Source organism: Crinia signifera, chromosome 19 (assembly GCF_055691185.1).
Source record: "Crinia signifera chromosome 19, ASM5569118v1, whole genome shotgun sequence".
In the NCBI taxonomy this organism is placed as follows: domain Eukaryota; kingdom Metazoa; phylum Chordata; class Amphibia; order Anura; family Myobatrachidae; genus Crinia; species Crinia signifera.
The window spans coordinates 52,260,892-52,284,203 of NC_139226.1; the positions used below are offsets into that span (position 1 = coordinate 52,260,892).

The 23,312-nt window shown below is 43.3% G+C and overlaps 1 protein-coding gene across 3 annotated transcripts in view; it reads right to left on the reverse strand.

Annotated features, from left to right (window-relative positions):
• Positions 1 to 300: 300 nt before the first annotated feature.
• CACNG8 (calcium voltage-gated channel auxiliary subunit gamma 8) overlaps positions 301 to 23,312 on the reverse strand; it is a 212,108-nt gene continuing 189,096 nt past the window's right edge. For all 3 annotated transcript variants that reach the window (XM_083162591.1, XM_083162589.1, XM_083162590.1), the window contains 3 exons: positions 17,557 to 17,697; positions 15,350 to 15,926; positions 301 to 1,911 (listed from right to left, as the gene is read on the reverse strand). In XM_083162591.1, coding sequence (XP_083018717.1) covers positions 1,761 to 1,911; positions 15,350 to 15,926; positions 17,557 to 17,697 — 869 coding nt within the window. In that variant the 3' untranslated portion in view covers positions 301 to 1,760. The remainder of the gene's footprint in view (positions 1,912 to 15,349; positions 15,927 to 17,556; positions 17,698 to 23,312) is intronic.

Consider the following 23,312-nt stretch of genomic DNA (forward strand, 5'->3'; position numbering starts at 1 on the left):
GCTACTCTCCGGCAGTAAGCCCCACGACCCCCAAGGACAATGAATATGTCCCCCAAAATTTGAGACAGCTTATTAGGAATTATTTCAAAGTATTGGGACAGGAGATAAAACAAAAGTACAGTCCCTGTAATATTTTAGCTTGCCCAACCTGATACGCATACATAGTGCATCTATCCTTAGCTACAATGTCATGCCAACAACATTTACAATAATTGTGCCCAGAGCTGATTTCGCCTACATTAAAGTTACAGAATTCCGATTTTATACAGAGAAAAAAGAAACTTTGCATTCCGGAGAGCATTCCTCATTTTCTTTCTGAAACTTTAATATAACAACAGTCCTCTTTTGTGTTTGTAAAAATACAATTACAGAGACTTTTACATTGCATTCCCTATTACAAGAAGTTTTAATTATATCCTGGTGGAGTTGCAGTGAACAGTTACAGTACTTAGGATTTTTTGTTGTTGTTATTAACATGCCTATTTATGATGCAGTGAACAGTTAGCGTTCCTTCTAGGAGCTGGGCAGGGCGGTGCTGCACAGGGGCAACATAAAGGGGCGGACCGGGCCCGCCAACATCACCATTGTGGGCGGGTCTGGGATGCCGGTGTCACAAAAGGGGGCGGGCCCGGGTCACAACATCACAAAAGGGGTGGGCCCAGCCGCCAATGTCACAAAATGAGACTGGCCGGACCCGCCGACATCGCCAAAAGGGGCGGGCCTGGCCCCGCCAAAGTCGCTGCTGGGGAAGCGCTTGGCATCTACGGCGGTGCTGGGCTTCCCTTTGCTTCTGGTGGGGACAGGCAGCAGGCTGTTTTAGCAGGGCGCTGCTAGAGGGGCAGGGCACATTTTGCTCTTTAAAAAAAGAGCAGGGCGCAGCGCCCCGCTAAAATAGCCTAGCGGGAACACTAAGAGTGGAAAGTGGGATAGTGGAGGAGTTGCCCATGGCAACCAATCATTTGCTATGTATACATTTATAGAATGCACTTGATAAATGTGATTGGCAACAGATTTGTTGCCGTGGGCAACTTCTCCACTGGTTCACTTCTCCACTCTATTTCACTGTTTCATAAATAGACCCCTTAATATAGTGTTTTAAGAAATAGTGAATAAGTACCATTTTTAACATATCTTCATAAGAAGTCTTGGACATCTTTTTTTTTTTTTTTAGATAACGAAGAAGAAATGTGTAAACACTAGTGTTGATCATTTCTAAGATAAAATTATTTCTTGTTTTGTTAAAGTGTTGCCTATGCTATTTTGACAGATGACCAACTTGCTCAACATACAGGATATAACATAGAGGTCTATTTACTAAGCCTCGCATAGCGTTAAACTGAACAGACATAAGTTACCAGCCAATCAATTCCTGTCATTTTTCAAACACAGCCAATGACATGGCAGTTAGGAGCTGATTGGCTGCTATTTTATTTGCTTTATTGCCATCCATGGTTTAGTAAATAGACCAGTTTGATACTGTTGGAAACCTTTCATTATACATTCAGGTGGACTGGCACAATGTAGTGTTGTGTGTGTAAGATTTGTTCTGTCGAACACAAGAATGCATCATAACTTATATCACCAAAATGTGGTTGTATTTGAAGTTTGGCACATCGTTTAAATTGATTACAGAGGAAAATAATCACATTTTAATGGCCCGAAGGGCAGACATCTACAAACCAGAATTGAGAACAGAACAAAAGAAAACGGAATCTTATGACAACAAAGCAGAAATGCCGTCTAATGATCTTTTTTTTTTTCTATACCCATATTTTTTGTATTTTCTTTATTACACAGTTTTCATTTGCTTTTACTTTTTTTTTGTGTCTTTGTAAAATTTCTAAATGCAGAAAATTGAACCTGTACCAGACATGATAGAATACCAAAAGTATAATCTGTACTTTTGAATACCTAAAGAAATAAAAAAAGATGAATTTAGAAACGTAAAAGCAAATAATGACCAAACAATATTGATTAAAAAGAAATGAAAAGTAAAAAGAAGCAAGCCCAGGTAATACTATATTGGTTGCTTAAGATATCTTGTAGTCATATTTTCACATATACACGCATGTTTCACATTCACACATTGCATCAAACTAGATTTGCACTCGCTGCTTACTATGCCCTAAATATATTTTTATGTTTCACAGTTTATTAGGGCAGAAATAATGTAGTCTTTGAGCACCGAGGCTGTACCACATCTCATATCGGTGCAAAACGATCGGAATCATGAAATAAGATTCCTTTGCAAACAAAATAATAATAATAATTCGGAAGTTGCAGATGACTTTTTCCCGTTCATGAAGCTTGTAATGGCTCTGTAAATAATACATTCAAATATGTATTTCTGTAGCTTGCTGGCTGCCAGCTTCCTTTGCATATCTGAGACATCTTCTTTTTGTTAACTGGATCATATAATGTTATTTCTCTCGTAAAGTTTTCCACGTGAAAGCAACAATAACAGATTCAAAACACTGTTTCTTTTTCCTCCCAAATAGTATTTGTAAGCCACCGTATCACAGGGTACGGATCATTAGGGGCCAGATTCTCTAAGCTTCAAAAGTGATAAAATGGAGAGCGATAAGCAGCCAGCCAATCAGCTACTACCTGCCATGTCACAGACTGTGTTTGAAAAATGTCAGGCAGGAGCTGATTGGCTGGCTGTTTATCACTATCCATTTTATCACTTTTGAAGCTTAGAGAATCTGGCCCTAGGTCACCACAATGTTGATCAGCAGTCATTAGGTCGACACCATTAGGTCGACATGCATTTAGGTCGACGCCATGTAGCATGGCTTTCTGCCTTCGCCATGCTTCGGGCACGGTGCTTCGCTGCACTCGGCACACTAGTTTATTCTCCCACCACACCCTAGTGGATGGTAGGGCACGAAATACTGTCTGTCGGCACATGTCGGCTGAAAAAAATGTTAAAAAGCCATACATAGTAACATAGTAATTAAGGCTGAAAAAAATATGTTAGCCATCGAGTTCAACCTATCTGACTTGTAACTACTGACTTGACTAAGTCATATCTATAGGATTCCTGTATTTGAACATAGTAATCATATCACCTCTCAACATGGGTTAGAGCTACCTTTTGACTGTCAACCTTACCCATATCGACCTAGACTCATGTCAACCTTTCTGCATGTCGACCTAGACTCACGTGGGCCTAATGGTGTTGACCTAACGACTGTCGACATCATGCTGGTGACCCAATGACCGCATCCCGTATCACAATTGGGAATTATAGCACTTTCTGTGAACTAGGCTGCATGGTAAATATGGACATTTGGTGTAATCATTAAAAGGGTGTCACTATTTTTTTTGAAAGTAATCGGCACAAACTGGCAATATTCAGTAAAGTAACTAATTAAGGGATGGATCATATGATCTCGTGAGGTCTATTAAGGGAAGAATGACCACACATTACTATAGGGTTTGTACTATAGTGCATTGTTGTGTTGGCAAAACTATAAAAGGCACTGACTAGTCCCTGTATTCCCGTCTTTTGTCTGGTCCCTAGGAATTCTCACATGATTTTCTTTCTCGATGTTCCGAAATACAGAAGAGGTATATTTAATGTTAGATTCATCATGTCTTTTAGGTTGTGTTCATAACTACACAGTCAATAATTACTTTTGCAGCATTGGGTGAATCAATGAAATCATATAAAATCTACACAAATAACCTGAAAGAGATTCACATCTTGCTCTACCTTGTTGGAAATGTAGTGGACGTAAGTGAGCCAAAATTACGGAAGCGGATTTGTGTGATGTTATGGATTGGGCGTCTTTGTATTTATAGGTTTGCTTCTGTAGAGGCATTGTTTGCTTGTGGTTAATATTTTTTGAGAAAAAAAAAAAGACCTAAGAGAGTTGTAAAATAAAGCAAAGGCATATTTTGTATAAATATTATTTAACTTTTAGATATTTCCATTTTGTCTACTTCAGCCTTACATTAGTATGTTAAAACATTTTTCAAAGTTGGAAGTAATTGCAGTGTAGGGATGGCCATTGATTAAAAAACATCAATGGTCTATGCCCAATGTAGAATACATTTTCCATTTGGAGAACCAGATGGTTTCCCACCATTGATGATACAGAGGCACTCATTGTTTTCCTCAAAAGTCCCAGTATATTTGCTTTAATTGACCTGCATCCCATTGAATGACAAAGCAGGGATGACCATCATGTGTGAAACTGTGGGTGAGATTTAATAGGATGAGAGATTCAGAAAGTGAGAGATTTGGGAAGAAATCTCCAGTTTTTTTTAAAACGGCAATCATTTACACTGCAAGACCAGTTTGATTTTGAAGTGTAAACGATTGCCGCTTTAAAAAAACTGGAGATTTCGGTACTTGTGTATTTTGGCGGCGCCCCCGATGTCCGTCGTACGACGAACAGATCGCATCGCATCGCATGCCATGCACCCGATGGCATGCGATGCGATGCGACGCGATTTTGACCCCCTATACGACCAAAAATCGTATAAGCACCCTAAAGGGTGCTTTTGAGCACCCAAATGGGTGCTTACAATGTTAAATGCACCCCCACGCCACCCCCCGCTATAAACGTGAACCCGAAGCGTGGCGAGCGCAGCGAGCCCGCGAGGGGCGGCGGTACGCGTCCTACGACCTTTTCATACCCCCACTATCCACGTCGGCGTGGAGTTGAGAATAGAATAGTGTGGCGAGCGCAGCGAGCCACCGAGCCCGGAGCGTGGCGAGCGCAGCGAGCCCCGCGAGGGGACGCGGATACCTTCACAGTTATACGCGTCCCCTCGCGGGCTTCACAGGTGTCCGTGGCGACGCGGACACCTGTGAAGCCCGCGAGGGGACGCGTTTACCTGTGAAGGTATCCGCGTCCCCTCGCGGGGCTCGCTGCGCTCGCCTCGCTGCGCTCGCCACACTATTCTATTCTCAACTCCACGCCGACGTGGATAGTGGGGGTATGAAAAGGTCGTAGGACGCGTACCGCCGCCCCTCGCGGGCTCGCTGCGCTCGCCACGCTTCGGGTTCACGTTTATAGCGGGGGGTGGCGTGGGGGTGCATTTAACATTGTAAGCACCCATTTGGGTGCTTAACATTGTATAAGCACCCATTAGGGTGCTTATACAATGTTTAATCGCATCGCATCGCATCGTATGGCATCGTATGCCATGTACAATGGCATACAATTTCAAAATTGTATGCCATCGTGCACTATCGTACGATATCGCGTCGCATCGCATACCATCGTATGTGTTATGGTATGCGATGCGATGGGCGCCGCCAAAATACACAAGTACCGAGATTTCTTCCCAAATCTCTCACTTTCTGAATCTCTCATCCTATTAAATCTCACCCCATGACTCCCTTGCAGATGGTTTCATACCATTGAGGGTAGCTATCAAAAGTGCCAGAGATTGTGAGCATCAATGGTTTACCCACTGATGGGTTTCCCTAATGAAGAGCACTGCCTCAATTACACATTTCAGTACTGAAGATGAAATGTTACTTCTTTGGATGAAACAACATACTCTATAGGTCACATTTTCATACTTAGGGCCAGATGTATCAAGCTTCAAAAAGTGATAAAATGTAGCGTGATAAACAACCTGCCAATCAGCTCCTATCTGTCATTTTTCAAACTCAGCCTGTAACATGGCAGGTAGGAGCTGATTGGCTGGTGGTTTATCACTCTCCATTGTATCACTTTTTGAATCTTGATACATCTGGCCCTATATCTATAGATCACATTTTCTCTTATGAAAAGCCCATTTCAGCTGATGAGGGGGCATGGCGCTCCTTTGTAGCACTGCTGAGGAGAACAAATGCCTCCCTGTGACCCCTGGCCACACCTCCCTGAATTTGGCCACACCCCTGACAATAACTGGGCCTGTGACTGTTCTCAGTGGCTGCACTTTTATTTTGCTACCAAAATGCAGTTATACAGGTTACAGCCATCACACACTAATTCATGTTTATACTGTATATGTAATATAAAACACTATTAAAAGGGAACTCTAATTAAAAACATCTCGATCTCCAATGATGAGTTGATTATCAAATTATAACGTAACAAAATAATAGTCTGGATCTCAGATCTTTCACCCTGTCTGAGTCATTCCTGTAGAACTTGGCAGACAAATACCCACAACTTTATTGGCGTACTGAAGCTCCCTGCAACTCAGTAAGCGCCTAATGCTGCCAAACAGTTGGTACTGTAAGTTTAAATGATGAGTGGATTTCTACTTAACACATAAATAAAATAAATAAATAAAATAAAACAAAGAGTAGAAGTGGGACCCCTTAAATAAATTATTTTTAACGGTGCGGTGATTGAACCATCTGGTATTCACACATAGGATGGTATTAAATTGTTACTGCTTACAGATCTTCTCCCCCTTCAAACCTTGGTACATGGAGCAACTACCTTCTTGGGAATATCACTGTTTGCTTAAAAATAAAAACCTGCGGCCCCAGCATTTGGTGTTTAAATATAGACCCCCAATCACTGTAGAACAGGCATGTCCAAACTGCGGCCCTCAAGTTGTTGTGAAACGACACATCCCAGCATGCCTTGCAATCATTTTAGCATTCCCTAATAGCAAACTGTGGCAAGGCATGATGGGACTTGTAGTTTCACAACATCTGGAGGGCCATATTTTGGACATGCCTGCTGTAGAATAACGGAATGGGGTTGTGTCAGATTTTATTCCAATTATGACCTCAGAGAAGCAGCATCTGAAGAAATGATCTCTCCTAAATTTACAACCTTACTTTGATTTTTACTATACTGTGCTAGTCCTTTCCTCTTCTGTTGCATACCTCCCAACTGTCACGATTCCGTCGGGACAGTCCCGATTTTCGGGTCCTGTCCCGACGTCCCACCCGCGGCAGGCATTGTCCCGCTGCGGGGGGTGGCAGTTGGGAGACCCCCCAATCTAGTAGAATAGACGCTGTGCGAGTGTCCCTATTTCCTCCAGCCAGAAGTTGGGAGGTATGCTGTTGCACGTATACTCTTGGGACTAAAGCCTCGTTTCCTCAAAGGTTTTCTCTCTGATTCTGTCCTTAACTACATCTCTTTCATAAGGTTCCCGTCACTGCATGTCCTCGGAGACCCTGAGCCCTTCTCACGTTGAGCAATAGCTTATATTACTGCCAGACACATATTCCCAATGCATTACATTATTTTGACAAGGGAGATAGATGACTATTGTGCCAATGGAATGGATGAAGCACAGCAGGTGCTAGTAGAGGTAAATTGCACTGCATTTCACCACGGCTATACTTATTGCCGAGGATATTTCCCAGCACAGCAGCAGCGTAGACAGCTTGCCCATACACCTGGCTTGATATATAAACATTACTATCATGATCGTTCCTAATTTCCCCTCACACCTTCTTCTGAGATAAATGACTCTACTAATGCGTTCTATAATACTGTGGGAATGCATCGCTCTAGAGTAGTCTCTGAGTGACTTGTGACATGGAAAGGATTGTATAATAGCAACAAAGATTAAAGTGTCCCTATGTAAAGCGCAACGGAATATGCTGCGCTATATAAGAAACTGTTAATAAATAAAAAATAAAGTGGGTCTCTATGGAAGATGATGTGTTTTTCTGTTTGTTCAATATACAGTACCTGTTTATTATAATAATAATCCATTACGCTAATGATATGTTTATTGCCACTCCTCTAACCAGTGATTTCTGCAGTGATTTATTACTATGCTGGTGCTTACTGTTTTCACACCACTTAGGTTGCGTAGAAACATTGGCTAACAAAGTGCTACAGATGGAGCTGGCTTTAACTTTGCAGGGGCTGGCGATTCTATCCCTGCCAGCGTCTGGCCACCGCCAGGGGCGTGCGCGCATGAGACGCTTGCAAGCCCCTTGGCAAACGGAGCCTGACGTCGGTCCCCGCCGCTTCCCCCGCTGATCCCCCTCGCCGCCCCGCCCCCCCCCCCCCCCTGAACTGGGCAGCGTCTCCCTGAAGTGGAGACGGGCAGGGAGACGCTGCCCAGCTGCAGCGATACTGGGACGCACATGCTTGTGAGACGCACGCACATCCCAGTTTCTATCGCCGGCGCTCGTCAGCGCAAGGGATCTGGCGAGTGCCGGCCAAGGCTGGCTGACACTCCATCTGCAATCACTTGATAGATGTATAAAGTTAGTGTCATGCAGATGTGCCTCAATAAATATCAACGGAAGATAGCCCGTGACTGACATGCTGCAGAAATACTGGCAGAAGTGCCGGAACACTGTTGCCATGGAAACTGGGCTGTAACTTATAGCAACAAAGCAGACACTTGCAAAAAACATATCGCTATAGAACAAGTTGGACCTATAGGTATTTATTTACTAATATGGGAGTTCTATTGAAGATTGGATGTTGCTTTGGGCAACCAAACAGATTATATCTATTATCTTCTAAAATGTGCTAAATAGATAAGAAGAAGATACTGATTGGTTGCCCATACCAACCCATCTTAGTAAATAAACCCCATAAAGTATTTTGCTGGGAATGTATCAAAGGTTCTAAAGAATGTAGAAGTGGACAAACTGAGAAATGACCCATAGCAACTTTCAATCATTTTCTAGCAAGCCTTTATCAAGTATACTCCATAGCAGATTTGTTGCTATGGGCAACTGCTGCACTTCTCCATTTTTTTGACGTTCTGTAACATTTCAAGTTATAAGTGTTATGTCTGATGCATCGTAATGTATCAGCATGATGGGATCCACCACACTGTCGTGTCCCTGTCCTTAACCTTTATTAATCTCAGTCTACTGTTTCTGCATACCCCTCCTTATGTGATAACACAACTGCTATGGACCCTAATTTATATACAAGACCTATTACAGCTGGGACACACGGGGTAATGTGTATAAGACTTGTGCTGAGCGATATACAGTAGGCTCGTCAGCACACATGCCTTGCTCGATCAAGCGTAGCGATATGTGTATGGGCGATCTGTGCTAACCAGTGTTCCATGGTAATTTGGTTAGATCTTCACTACATATAGTGACAATCTGAGCTGCTGATGGCGACAGGCAGGACCGCGCATCGCCATAGCAATGAGGCATACACATGGAGCAATCCGTGTTTAATTCCTAGGTGATATAGACGGATCACTTAGAAAGCCGGGTATTGTCAACCATCTTTCGTACTTCATTTATAAGGTTAAATTATCTACTGAGATATATATCTCCAAGCCTCGTGAGTCTTACCTTGACCTGACCCTCACCGAACTGTACTGTACTGTAGGTAAAAGTTGGTATGATATCCACAGTGCAAATAGTATTCAGTCACTAAGTACAGTCTGCTTCAATTTTAGAAGCACCCACTTAGAATTTGTTTCCCAAAATACTATTGTACTTGGTGTAGTGAGTGCAGGGACACCAGCTCTGTCTCTATGCATTTTATTTAAGAAAGGTCAAATTCCATCGATTTTTATCGATTGGTAATCATTCCAAATTGATGCTGGATGTCAGTAAGTGTGTGTTTTAGCCCCTGAAACCTAACATTGATTTAGATTGATATAAATGTGTTGTAAAATATGTATTATGCTGTAAAGTGTAACTGGAAGGTGAGAATTTAGGAATACATGAGCTAGGAGCAAGAGAATTCAAGCCCTTATATGAGAAATATAAAGCCACGTTCTACCAATGAAATGGGGAACACATGTCTAATAGTCCCAAAACAATGACAATATACCATCTCACCCAAAGGACCCAACTATTCCGTTTTCTGGGTCTTTGTACTATGACAGCAGTTTTTAACGTACTACAAGGGTTTTCTACTTTTGTCCAACACACACATAGTGATTTCACCTGGAGAGGATTGCCATTGGCAGGTATACTGTAGCTACATAAATGGACTTCAAAACAGTTAACTATGGACTGGTGAGTGAAGAACAATAGCCCATGAAATGGTGAGTGCAGAACATTAGCCAATGGAATGGTGAGTGCAAGACTGTAGCCTATGTAATGCTGAGAGTAGAACAGTAGCCAATGGAATGGTGAGTGCAGGACTGTAGCCTATGATATGGTGAGTGCAGGACATTAGCCCATGGAATGGTGAGTGCAGGGCTGTAGCCCATGCAATGCTGAGTGCAGAACAGTAGCCCATGGAATAGTGCGTGCAAGACTGTAGCCTATGTAATTCTGAGTGTAGAACAGTAGTCCATGGAATGGTGAGTGCAGGACTGTAGCCTATGATATGGTGAGTGCAGGACATTAGCCCATGGAATGGTGAGTGCAGGGCTGTAGCCCATGCAATGCTGAGTGCAGAACAGTAGCCCATGGAATAGTGCGTGCAAGACTGTAGCCTATGTAATGCTGCGTGTAGAACAGTAGCCCATAGAATGGTGAGTGCAGGACTGAAGCCTATAATATGGTTAGTGCAGGGCATTAGCCCATGGAATGGTGACTGCAGATCAATAGCCCTTGAAATGGTGAGTGCAGAACAGTAGCGCATGGAATGGGAGGTGCAGGACTGTAGCCCATGGAATGGTGAATGCAGGACTTTAGTCCATAGAATGGTGAGTGCAGTAGCCCATGGAATGGTGAGTTCAGGACTGTAGTCCATGTAATGAAATGGTGTGTGCAGAACAGTATCCCATGGAATTGTGTGTGCAGAACAGTAGCCCATGGATTGTTGATTGCAGTAAAGTAGCCCATGGAATAGTGCTTGCAAGACTGTAGCCTATGTAATGCTGAGTTTAGAACAGTTGCCCATGGAATGGTGAGTGCAGGACTGTAGCCTATGATATGGTGAGTGCAGGACATTAACCCATGGAATGGTGACTGCAGATCAATAGCCCTTGAAATGGTGAGTGCAGAACAGTAGCCCATGGATTGGTGAGTTCACGGGCAGTAGCCCCTAGAATGATCAGTGCAGGACTGTAGCCCATGAAATGATGAGTTCAGTACTGTAGCCCAAGAAATGGTGAGTGCAGAACAGTAGCCCATGGAATGGTGATTGCAGGACTGTAGCCCATGGAATGATGAGTTCAGAACTTTAGCCCATAGAATGGTGAGTGTAGAACAGTAACACATGGAATGGTGAGTTCAGGACTGTAGCCCATGGAATGGTGAGTACAGAACAGTAGCCCATGAAATAGTGTGTGCAGAACAGTAGCCCATGGAATGGTATGTGCAGAACAGTAGCCCATGGACTGTTGATTGCTGAACAGTAGCCCATGGACTGTTGAGTACATAACAGTAGCCCATGGAATGGTGTGTGCAGAACAGTAGCCCATTGAATGGTGAGTGCAGAACACTATCCCATGGAATGGTAAGTGCAGAACAGTAGCCTTGGAATGTTGAGTGCAAAACAGTATCCCATGGAATGGTGAGTGTAGAACACTAGCCTATGGAATGACGAGGGATAAGTGAAACTCTAAGTCACATTGCCAAGCATTTGCTAAACTGAAAATGAACTTAATATTTTAAAGTAGCTCTTCAAAAATAAAATTTTGATTGTTTCACATTGCAACTAAAGCATCTTAAATGACAGTTATTTTCTTTTTGTGTGCAATACTACTGTAAGTAATACATACAGTATTAAGTACATTCATCTTCAGTACTGAAATGTCACCAGCAACACTATAAGCACATTTTTGTAGAACATATACAACTTTCCGTAAGTAAACTTATAGAGTATATCGCCACGCAGGAAGTCACTGAAGGGTTTTTCTGTCTTAAAATCAGATACATATCAGTATGTAGCTATTTTTAAAACATGACTGAATAAAGCTGCTTTTTAGAAATCCTCCAGTGATTTGCACCAAGGAGCGGTCATATTCTACTACCTTCTTAACACGAAGCTGAGAATGCTGGGCAGTGACTCATTATCTCTACGCCGAAGCAGAAGACAAAGGAAGTGAGTGGTGAGCTCCCTATTGCTTAGCTTTTTATTATAGGGTAGAGCATGAAATTGCCAATAGTCTTTTTTCCAGTAACACTCCAGCTGGAACACAGCTCAAGAAGAAGTGTATATAATTTGTGTATAGATTTAAAGGAGAAATAGAGAAATCAAAGTCCTTTTCTCTATCACAACTGGAACATTCTGAGTCACTAGTCCTGGCGCAGCTGTTTGTCTACCAGTTTCAGTGGTAAAAACCGGCCTCTGCATTCCGGAGCTTGTAGTGTTCGGGGGTGTCCCATCCGGGGGGGTGTCTTGTCCGTGGGGGTCCCTGTGAAAGTTTTCACCAGGGACATTGGGAAGGGGAGAATATAGCCTCCCCATGTGGTCCGGACCGTTCCGGTTTTTATTACACCCCCGTACCATGCAGGGAGGCTGTATCCCCCCCTTCCCTTCTCTTCTCCCTGGTGGCAGGTGTCAGAGCAGCCCCGCCATACAGGATGGACCCAGCAATGCACCGCCCTGGGCACTACAAGCTCCAGAATGATATATATTAATGAATGGAGTCTGTCCGGTCCGGTGTTCCGGGGTTCTGTCCAGTCCGGCATTCCAGGGTTCTGTCTGGTCCGGGTTTTACCCATACCCGTTTCAGTGTAGTGAAAATCCTAAGGGACTACAGTAAGATGACAACCCAGGATCAGTTCATAAAACCACCCAAAGATAAATAAATAAGGGGATATGTATCAAATCCTCAGAAGAGTGGCAAAGTTGCCCCTTAGAAACCCAGGATCAGTTTATAAAAACACCCAAAGATAATTAAAGAAGGGGATATGTATCAAATCCTCAGAAGAGTGGAGAAGCATATACTGTAGTTCTCATTTTAGAAAATGTGCTTTACAAATCTTTCCTCAAAGCTGATTGGTTACTTTGGAAAACATCTCTACCGATCCACTTATCCACTTTTTTTCACTGCTTGATACATCAACCCCATGGTCACAAATGGGACAACCGTCCTCAATCATAAAAAGTCCAATATTGTACATTAATTGAATTGTAATAATCAGTTGTTTAGAAAAACATTTTTTTTTGTTTTGTAAATTAATGCAAGTGACTGATTAAGGTACAAAGAGGGTCATTCTGATCTGTTCAGTCCCCGGGGTATTCGCACCACGGACCAATGTTTACGCTGTGCGCATGCACATATTTGCATGTGCGCATGTACAAGGCTGCTGTGCGGATGCCAAGGCAGGAGACGTTCATATGGGGACGCTGGGTGCACCCAGGAAAATGCTGGGTGTACTCTTGCGAACCCAGGCGGGCAGCTGACGTCACAGGCACTGTTCTTGGACAGGATGGCACAATTATAGGTCAGTCACGACTGACTTATATTTGCGAACAGGGGAAAAATCATTCCATGGTCGGCGACCAGCAGTAGGGGTCAGGCAGCAAATTCATGTTGCTTTAGTGAGTCAACCAGAATCACCCACATAATGTAGTATAATGTAGCTTACATGTACCAAAGGTGTTTAAATATTTTGTCCACTGCTAGTAACATGGCCCCTCAGGTAAGTGTTAGGTATACAGGTGCTTATGCTAAATCCTTGGTTATACTGACTGGGGAAGATTTGTCTTCCTAAAGAGAGGTCAAGTAAAGGTGTTTTCTTGGCACCCAATCAAATCATCGCTATCATTTTGTAGAATGTACTAAATGATACGGATTGGCTGAAATCGGCAACATTTTCACTTGTCACCTTTAGGTTTGATAATCTTGCCCAGTGTTTCTAAACACTGATTTAACATAGGCAGTTGTAATGTTCAGAAAAAGCACTGTGGTTCATTTACAGCAGGGCTGGCCAAACTGGTCCTCAAGATCTACCAACGGTCTACGTTTTCCACATCACCTAGATGTGACACAGCTGTAGTCATTACTAACTGTCACATTCCCCAGATCACCTAGCTGGTGCACAGCTGTAGTCATTACTAACTGTCACATTCCCCAGATCACCTAGCTGGTGCTCAGCTGTAGTCATTACTAACTGTCACATTTCCCAGATCACCTAGCTGGTGCATAGGTGTAGTCATTACTAACTGTCACATTCCCCAGATCACCTAGCTGGTGCTCAGCTGTAGTCATTACTAACTGTCACATTTCCCAGATCACCTAGCTGGTGCACAGCTGTAGTCATTACTAACTGTCACATTTCCCAGATCACCTAGCTGGTGCATAGGTGTAGTCATTACTAACTGTCACATTCCCCAGATCACCTAGCTGGTGCATAGGTGTAGTCATTACTAACTGTCACATTCCCCAGATCACCTAGCTGGTGCACAGCTGTATTATTTACTAACTGTCACATTCCCCAGACCACCTAGCTGGTGCACAGCTGAAGTCATCACTAACTGTCACATTCCCCAGATCACCTAACTGGTGCACATCTGCAGTCATTACTAACTGTCAAATTCCCCAGATCACCTAGCTAGTGCATAGGTGTAGTCATTACTAACTGTCACATTCCCCAGGTCACCTAGCTGGTGCACAGCTATCGTCATCACTAACTGTCACATTTTCAAACCTGCTGCATTTATTCCTACTATAGATCCACAGGTTGCCCGAGAACATGAACTGTTGGTAGATCTTGAGGACTGATTTGGCCACCCCTGATCAAGAGTATATCCAGGGTTACACTGCTGTGTAAATATTTTTTAGAGGCCATCGAGAACTTAATGATTTTTTGCTATTTGAACTGCACAAGAATCTGCCTGTATGAAAGCCAAACTTAGCAATGGGTTCTTTAAATACTGTATCTACCAGTCTATGACAACTTGTAAAATGATGTATCTATATGTTTGATCTAAGGCTGTACTGTATTCTTCACTCATCCTCCAAATAACACTTTTTGGCTCATAGCTAACATTATTTTGCCCAAACATGTGTTCATCCTAAATCTGGAAACAACGGCTCAGATATTTATTTGGATCCCGTTTGCCTGTGTTTTTTTTTTTTTTTTTAATACTTATTCTTAACAGTTTTCATTTACAATTCCATGATTATGTAATTTCCTATTTTAGAATTGTTTTAGCTGGAATATTAAACCGCTTTATTTATCTGTTTTGGTCATTATTATAATGCAGAAATATTGGGAGAAGCTACAGTTTAGCAGCAACGCTGGCCGAAGAATGTTAGCCGAACTCATCTTTAAAAATAACAGTTGTTAATCAACATCCTAAAATGTACATTATTTCTTTATAAGTATATATTTTTTGTTCTTAGCAAAACAATATAATGCAGGTTTCATAACATTGACCATTTGGTTCAGAAATTATTTTTTACTGATAGAGAGGCCTATGACTCCTGGCACCTCTTTACCAGAAATTGGCAGCTACATGGCATAAAATGGCTCCTATCTCCATCCTAAACTTTCATCCTGTCACACGCATTTGCACACTCACTCTCTCACACTCACTTAGAAGACCTTAAACTTGGGATCACCTACACAGGTGTGGTTTTCCTGTTTAGAGTGTTGGTATTTGAACCATCCTTGCCCAGGGTGCCTGTGTTTGAGGCTGGTCCCGTGACAGTAACAGTGACCCCAGGTTCCTTCGGGAAGCAGTTGTGAAGCTGTAGAAAACTGTGGTCTCCACGCTCTGTATTATACATGCTGCTTACATTTGCCTTCGAGGTATCTCTGGACAAGGTGTACATGGAGATATCAGTTGAAGGTATCCCTTTGACTCCGACAGGAGAAGTGTCTCTTGACTGAGAAGGTTCGGTGGAGCGTGAACTTGATCTAGAACGTCGGCGATATCGAAAACGGTAGCTTGGTAAACGGAGGATGGCAGAGGGGTTTTTGATCAACTCAGTACGTGATTTACAGTGAGCTTCTCTGTTTTTTTCAATGTAGATATTAACGGCAAGGACCCCGATCATTTCAGCAATGATAAAAGAAAGTCCCCCAAAGTAAAAGGACCAACCGTACGAATAATGACTCTTCTTCTCATCATCTCGCTTAGTACCGGGATCTCCAGCGTTGGCAGAAATGTAAACAATAACACCAATAATGTTGCTTAAACCTGTCATAATATGAGAGTGAAAAGTTAAAATAAAGGTCATATCATACTTCCAAAAAATAAATACAATAATGAATTTGTCAATTTGTTATATTGTGTGTTAGGTTTAGGCTGCAGGGTAAGAAGGCTACCGTTAGGCACAAGTGAGGGGGTTAGGGTTAAGCTGCGGGGGAGAGAAGGGTAGGGATGTTGGGACAAGGGGAAGGTAACTATATTTGACAGACCCCTGTTGGGAATCCCTCTATCAGGATGCTGACATCGGTATTTCGACCACCTGCATCCTATCCATATGCATTCCTCATAAATTTATAAAGCACCATCTACTAGAAACTATTTGGAAAAGAGCTTGATCACTACGTATGGGAAGGTGAATTGGTTGCTATCTATCTATCTATCTATCTATCTATCTATCTATCTAACTATCTATATATTTATATATATATATATATATGGATAGAAAAGGGTACCCCTATCTGCGCACACTACTAGAAATAGAGCAGCACCTCTGTAGGGTCCCCTGTTAGACAGGACCAATGGTTTAGAAATGCAGAAAAAGGTTCAGAGGGCGCTCTAAATAAATCAACAGTTTACTTAAAAATATACAATTTAATAAAATATTGATCAAATGATAAACGTTCAATAGTACGATGCAATTCAATCGTTCACAGGAATTGGATGTCAAGATCAACATATGGCTGCCTGCATCCATATGTTGATCTTGACATCCAATTCCTGTGAACGATTGAATTGCATCGTACTATTGAACTTTTATCATTTGATCAATATTTTATTAAATTGTATATTTTTAAGTAAACTGTTGATTTATTTAGAGCGCCCTCTGAACCTTTTTCTGCATATATATATATATGTATGTTTTACCAATAAAACAATTAAAGTAATGAAGCATAAATCAATCAATTCAAACCGTGATAGTGGTCAAGACAAATAATTCTTAATAACATGTAAGTCCTTATTTGAGTTTAGTTAGGACTGGGTTCTCCGTCAATTAATTTTGGCTAATTCCAAATCCTATTTATACTGTAGTAATAGTGTGCCAGCGTCCTGGCTGGCCAAGGAGAAGGTGCCCGTAGTAAATAAATGGATCAAATAGAAAGTTCCTTAATGATGCAGGCTATAATTATTGTATTCTTGATCTTGGATTAAGTGAAGCCAGATTCAGTCTATGAGACTGCTCTGGCTTCACTGTGACTAGCAGTGACTTCCTATTGGATGTCCGATCTACCAGTCACCAATGGTAGTCCCATTGGGAGGTGTTGCCTCCCTTCGGGATGCCTCTATATGGTCTGCTGGGTGGCAGCCCATAAAAACCAGGTTCCACACATGCGCAGTACGAGGACAAAACCCTGAATATGCATCTGGGGGCTGCCGCAAAAACAGCCCATCGAGGCTGGGGGCCAGCGCATGCACAGTACCAAAAAAGCTACTGCGCAAGTTCCGGCCCCGCGGTGGGGGCCGAGGACATCGACCGGGGCCTAGGATGAGGCAATAATGTATGAGGATACATCTGCATTTATTATTTGCGGGTTCTCCCCATAAATAGTAATTGATAATATTGTGATAATTTAAGTCCAAAATGATAAATGAAAATATGGCGCTAGACTTCACCTCTTACCTGCAGCAACAAATAGAATTCCAGCTCCCAAGATGATGTTGCGTTTGGATTTGTAAACACGACTGGCAGCAACACAAAGGCCCCCTAGTAATAGGAGCATGGCACTGAGGATAGGGAAGATACTCGAGGCACGAACCACACCTGGCACAGAAGACAAAAAAAAGGTGAAGCAAATGTACACATAACATATCCATGTAACGTATGCTGATATTTGTGTAGTGGTGAAACTAGTGTACAATTGGAGATAATCTATACATCTCTCTCTCTCTCTCTCTCTCTCTCTCTCTCTCTCTCTCTCTATCTATAAATGAGCAGTAGACTGATGTAAGCAGCGTCGGCTTTGCCGCCGCTGCTGTGCTCCCCGCTGCTGCCGCCGCTGCTGCAAATGATTTCGGGCCGCCGGTCCCCTGCACGGGGCCAGCTCATGCGCATTAGCTTCTTACAAACTGCACATTACCTGGCCACAGCCTCTATGGGCTACTTTTGCAGCAGCTCCTGGAGGCGTATTAAGGGTCCCGGGTCCAGTGCATGTGCAGAATCCATTTTTGGTGCTGACCCGTGCATAGAGAGACATCACGGAGGGAGGGAACACCTCCCAATGGGACTGCCTTGAGTGACTGGCAGGTCAGACTTCCAATAGGAAAGTCACTTCCAGTCACAGTGAAGCCAAAGCCACAGTGAACCACACTGCATCTGGCTTTACTTAGGCAGAGGACAGTAGCAGGTTTAACCTTGGGGGGGGGGGGGGAGTGTAGCCTATGGGTAAAAACTGCCACTGGCTGTGAGTTTATACCATACTTGCGCAGTTATTTTGCCTTTCCTTACCTGAGATAAACTGACCTGTAGCTGCAGCTCCGTCTGTGCTATTGTTAATCCGGACCTTTCTGTAGTACTTACAAACTGGCACAATGCTCATTGGGAGGGGGGTTATTCTGATTAACGTTCGCACGGGGAGTACGATGGTGAAGCTCTGAGAAGTGTTGAATGTGTGGTTTAAAGGAGAGGGAGGAGTCAAGAATAACCCTAAGGCTAGATAGTTGTTCCATCAATAGATAGTAAAATTGTAGGAGCTGGGTCTTAAGGTCCCTATACATTAACTCGATTGGGTCAATTTCCCCCGTTCCTGATGGAATGGGCCGAGAAATTTTTCCAAATCAGGTCAGTGTGATGTCCCCTCAGGTCTGATGCACGGTCCCATGTGCATCAGAGCTGAGTCAGAGGTCGTACCACCTCCGACCTGGCGGAGGACAGGGAACAGAGGTTACATGCGATCCATCACAAGAATAAAGGATCGCATGTGATGGATCACATGTGACCCTGCCCGGGCGGCTCACTGGGGATTGGGCTGTGCATACACTGTGACCTATAGACTATGTATGTTCACAGCCAGCAGATGGCCGAATTCAGAGCGGGAGGTGAAGTTATGTGACTTCGGCCACCCACCCCAAGCAGGCATAGACACGCCTGTGTCTGCAGGGGTACGCCCAGTGTTTTTATAGGCACGGCTATGAAATGCTGGCTGTTCCCCTGTTACAGCCACCTTCCCTTCCCTCCTGGAGCAAATGGCTCAGCGACTGTAATGCGGCAAATTTGTCCCATTGCAAATGGGTATGAATCAGCCCCCCCCAGAAAATATTCTGTTTTTTTATCCTTGTATAATATGCTCTAAAATACATTCCAGTAAGCTGCGAAAACAAAGAACATCTAACATCTGCTTTTATCAACAAAAAACATAAATTTCCAGCTAATCTAAAAACATTTTTTTTTATAAAATTAGCCTGGCAATGCAGGGGTGTGAAATCTAGTGATGTGCAGAATCGAATTTACCTGGATCTCAAAACGGGATTTTATTGGCTATCAGCAGTGGCAGAACACCCGGAGGCAATGGAGTCATCTGCCGCCGGGTGCCAGCCTTAAAGGGGGCACTGGCCCCACTGCCTCCTGGGAGTCCAGACGGAGATTCCGCAGTGCCTGTGAGAAAGTTCCCCAGCGCAAAGGACCTGGCTTTAATTGTATGCTGCGCCGGTCCCCGCTCATTAGGTATGCAAGGGGCAGGGATCCGTTCATTAAATATGCACTGTCCCGTGCATACCTAATGAGCAGGGACTGGCGCAGTGCACATTGAGTAAGCGGGTCCCCACCCTAGCATACCAGATAAGTGGGTCCTTGCAGCGCTGACATTCAGCTGCAGCACTACTAGGTACTACGAATAGTAGCAGTGCGTGTCCATCCGTCCCACTCCCCTCAGCAGTTATCGGCATTCGGCTCTGATACACTCCGCACGGCCGCCTTGCCCCCCCCCCCATAAAACTCCTGCATTTGCCCCTGGGTTGGGAGTTGAAGCAGTGAAGGGGATGTAGAGGTGAAGCGATGACAAGGGGACAGAGATGTAATTGGAGGGAGGGTGTGAGAGGTGAAGGAAAGGAAGAGGTGAGAGGTGCAGCCAGGGGTGACATAGAGGTGGAGGGAAAAAAGGAGTAAAAGGTGCAGTGGTAACAGGGGGACGGAGAAGTGAAAAGAGTGAGAGATGCAGGAGCGACAGGGCTTGGAGGTGGGAGGAGTGAGAGGTGTAGGGTTGAATGGTCGATGGTGAGGCGGAGGGGTGGCAGACGGAGGTAGAGGAGCAGGGAAGGAGGGGGTTAGAGTAAGTTAAACTATGAATATATGCTGAAGTCAGCGGCACCATAGCATATTAGATTATATATAATAAAGTGTGTGTGTGTGTGGGGGGGGGTGCACCAATATTCATCTTGCCTCCGGGCACCTGGGATGAATTTACGTCACTGGCTATCAGCTGTCATACAGTATGTTTTGGCTCCAAGACATGTGACAGCCAGATAGCCAATAAGATCCGTTTTGAGATCCGTGTAAATCTGGATCTCAAGAAAATATAATATATAGTAAAACCTTAAATTGCATTGTATTCCATCCAATGCAATTCATGTTTTTTACAATATACTGTATCAGAATTGTGTTATGTTTCTTTTTTTTTTTAGTTTTTTCATGCTGATCATCCCTTCCACAAAAAGGGATGATCCTTTAGCTAGGTAGGTTTACCAGCCGCTGTGGTAAACCTACCTAGCTACACCTGAATAGAGCCACTTCTTGGTATATTTTTGTTTACATTAGATCAGTGGTTCCCAAACTGTGTGCCGTGGCTCCCTGGGGTGCCTCGGGACACATGCAGGGGTGCCGCGGCTTGGTGGTCCAGGACCAACTCAAATTATTAATGGTTAATTATTTATGAGCAAAACCAGTGCTAGTGGCTGCCAATCATAGAATGTGTACAAACAGAAGCAAATTATGCCCTTTACCACATTACTGCCACTAAGAATCGCATATAAACCCAATCAAATTAATTTTTTTGGGACCTAGGGGTGCTGTGAAAAAAATTCTGATTCTCTAGGGTGCCGTGAATCAAAAAAGATTGGGAACCCCTGCATTAGATAGTTTGTCCCAGATTAAATATATTTTTAAGACAATGGTTTAATGTAGTTTGCAGAAATCCACAACCATGTGTAATGCGGCCTAAACACGCAGAGATCTAGAGGCATTTTCTAATCAATCTCACTAGATCAGTTATTAAATGCTCCTACATCGCTCCGTGTGTAGGGGCCATAGGGATGCATGGCCCGAGTGTTGCTATTGCCCAGCAATTAATTTCCAGCATGCTGGATATAAATTTGGTCAGGGCCAGTGGTCTTACCGGAGAACACTGGCCCTGACAGATTGCTCAACACACAGCACTGACACATCGCTGTTTGCTGAGCGATCTTGCTGATCATTCTGACCGATATGGCATATGGTGAGCTTGGGTTGGGTGGTCAAGGGAGGCCCAAATGATATGTTTGCATCTGGGCCCACAACACACCACTTCCGCTACTCGAGGTTGGCTCTTTAAGAATCAAATGTGATGGAGTATTATTACCACTTTTGAGTGCAGTACTTCTAGGATCCACTAGATGGCCCTATCTCCATTGTGATGTCCCATCTGCCAGAAGAAGAATCTGATGACCCTGAACTTCCAGCCAAGGGATGACATACTGTACAGCATAGAAGCAGGAGCACACAGCACAGAGAGAACACACAAGACATTGCAGGGGTGGTGAGAGTCCCGACTCCTGAGGGAAATCTCAGGGATCCCATTGTGGACCTCTGTGAAAATCTGTGAAATCTCTTACCCTTTCCCTCAGTGCAGAGCCCACGGGTGTCAGCTTGGTGGCAGCTAGCTGAACCCATGTACTGCAAGCGAGGGGTACGGGTTTAGGATATTTTCCTATGGTCTTCTACATCTCTGACCTAGGAATCTATAGGCATCCCTCTGTAGTACCCTGTTGGGACTGGGGTTGCCTATAGCAACAAGTACATTCACGTGTCGAAGCATTACACCAAGCTCCACTATAGGTATCTCTCCTGTTCTCTGATACTGGGAGACGCTCTATCCGTTGGGCTCTCATCCTCCCAGCCCCTACCTGTGCCTGTGAGTTCCCCCAGTATCCTCTCTGTGTATTGTGTGTATGCTCCCAGTCTGTTTTAGTGTTAGTACTTGTTCACTACTGATGTTTGCACTGTTCCTATGTCTCTGAGTCTGCCTAGCACTGCCCCTGTGTCTCCGTCCGTGGTCCTCTCCACAGTATCTAGTTTGTGCACTCACAGGTGCATTTATACTGCCAAGTAGCATAACATTTGCTGACGTCGTCGGGGGCATGGCGGGGAGTCGGCAATTCATCAAGGGCAGGGGAGGAGGCATAGCTTTGAGCTGGCTCTGCTCCAAGCACTGCCTCCTCCATACAGTGAATGGGAAACGGGTCGCTCGACCCATTTAACCCGTTCAAACCGTCAAGCATCACGGCAACAAATCGGTAAGAACTCTGCTTTCTTACGGTTTGTATTGCCGTGTTGCTACCTGTTTTAGGGACATGTTAACCCCTTCCTCATCGCACTAATTACTGGGTCAAAACGGCTTGTACCTGGTAATTATGTGAAATGGATATTAGTATCTGCTCAATGGTTACAGACACTTGGTTCTGTTACAAAAGAATCAAAGTATCAATTACACATTGATTTATTTTTCTTGATAGGAAAAAGAAATCAATGTGTAATTGATACTTTGATTCTTTTGTAACAGAACCAAGTGTCTGAATATGTGTCTGAATATTTGAATTTACAAGAAATACATAGCATTCATTTCCTTTACACACTACAGACATACAGGGACAACTTACCCCCGCAAGTAGTGGGCATGGAACAGCAGCGGCCATATATGTTTTAATCTTAATATTTTCTGTTCTTTACCTTTATCTACTATATTTTAATATTCCACATTTTTGTTGAATACTAATAAAAGTTATTTTTATGTATTATTGTTTGATTTTCAGTGCACCCACATGAATACTTACCTTTCCTTGTTCTTGAGACATTAGTGACTACCTCTGAATTAGTACCAGTATACCATACTACGATGTAAAAAAAATTTAAGCTGAAAGAGGTGAACTTAATTATCTTTGTGCATAAAGTAGCTCTTGTATGAAAGACTTTATTAAACACATGTAAAATTATTCCTGTTGTAATCATAATCATAAGTTTGATATTTAATGAGGAGTCCTTGCATTAATTACCATTGATCAATGCAATGGTTTTAACTTATTATTCAGGGGGCAGAGTAACTAAGTCAGCCATAAATGCTCATGTTTTACAAAGGGAGGGAAGGTATAAACTGCGCTTACAGGAAAACTCCTGTTGGGTGGTTCAATTGT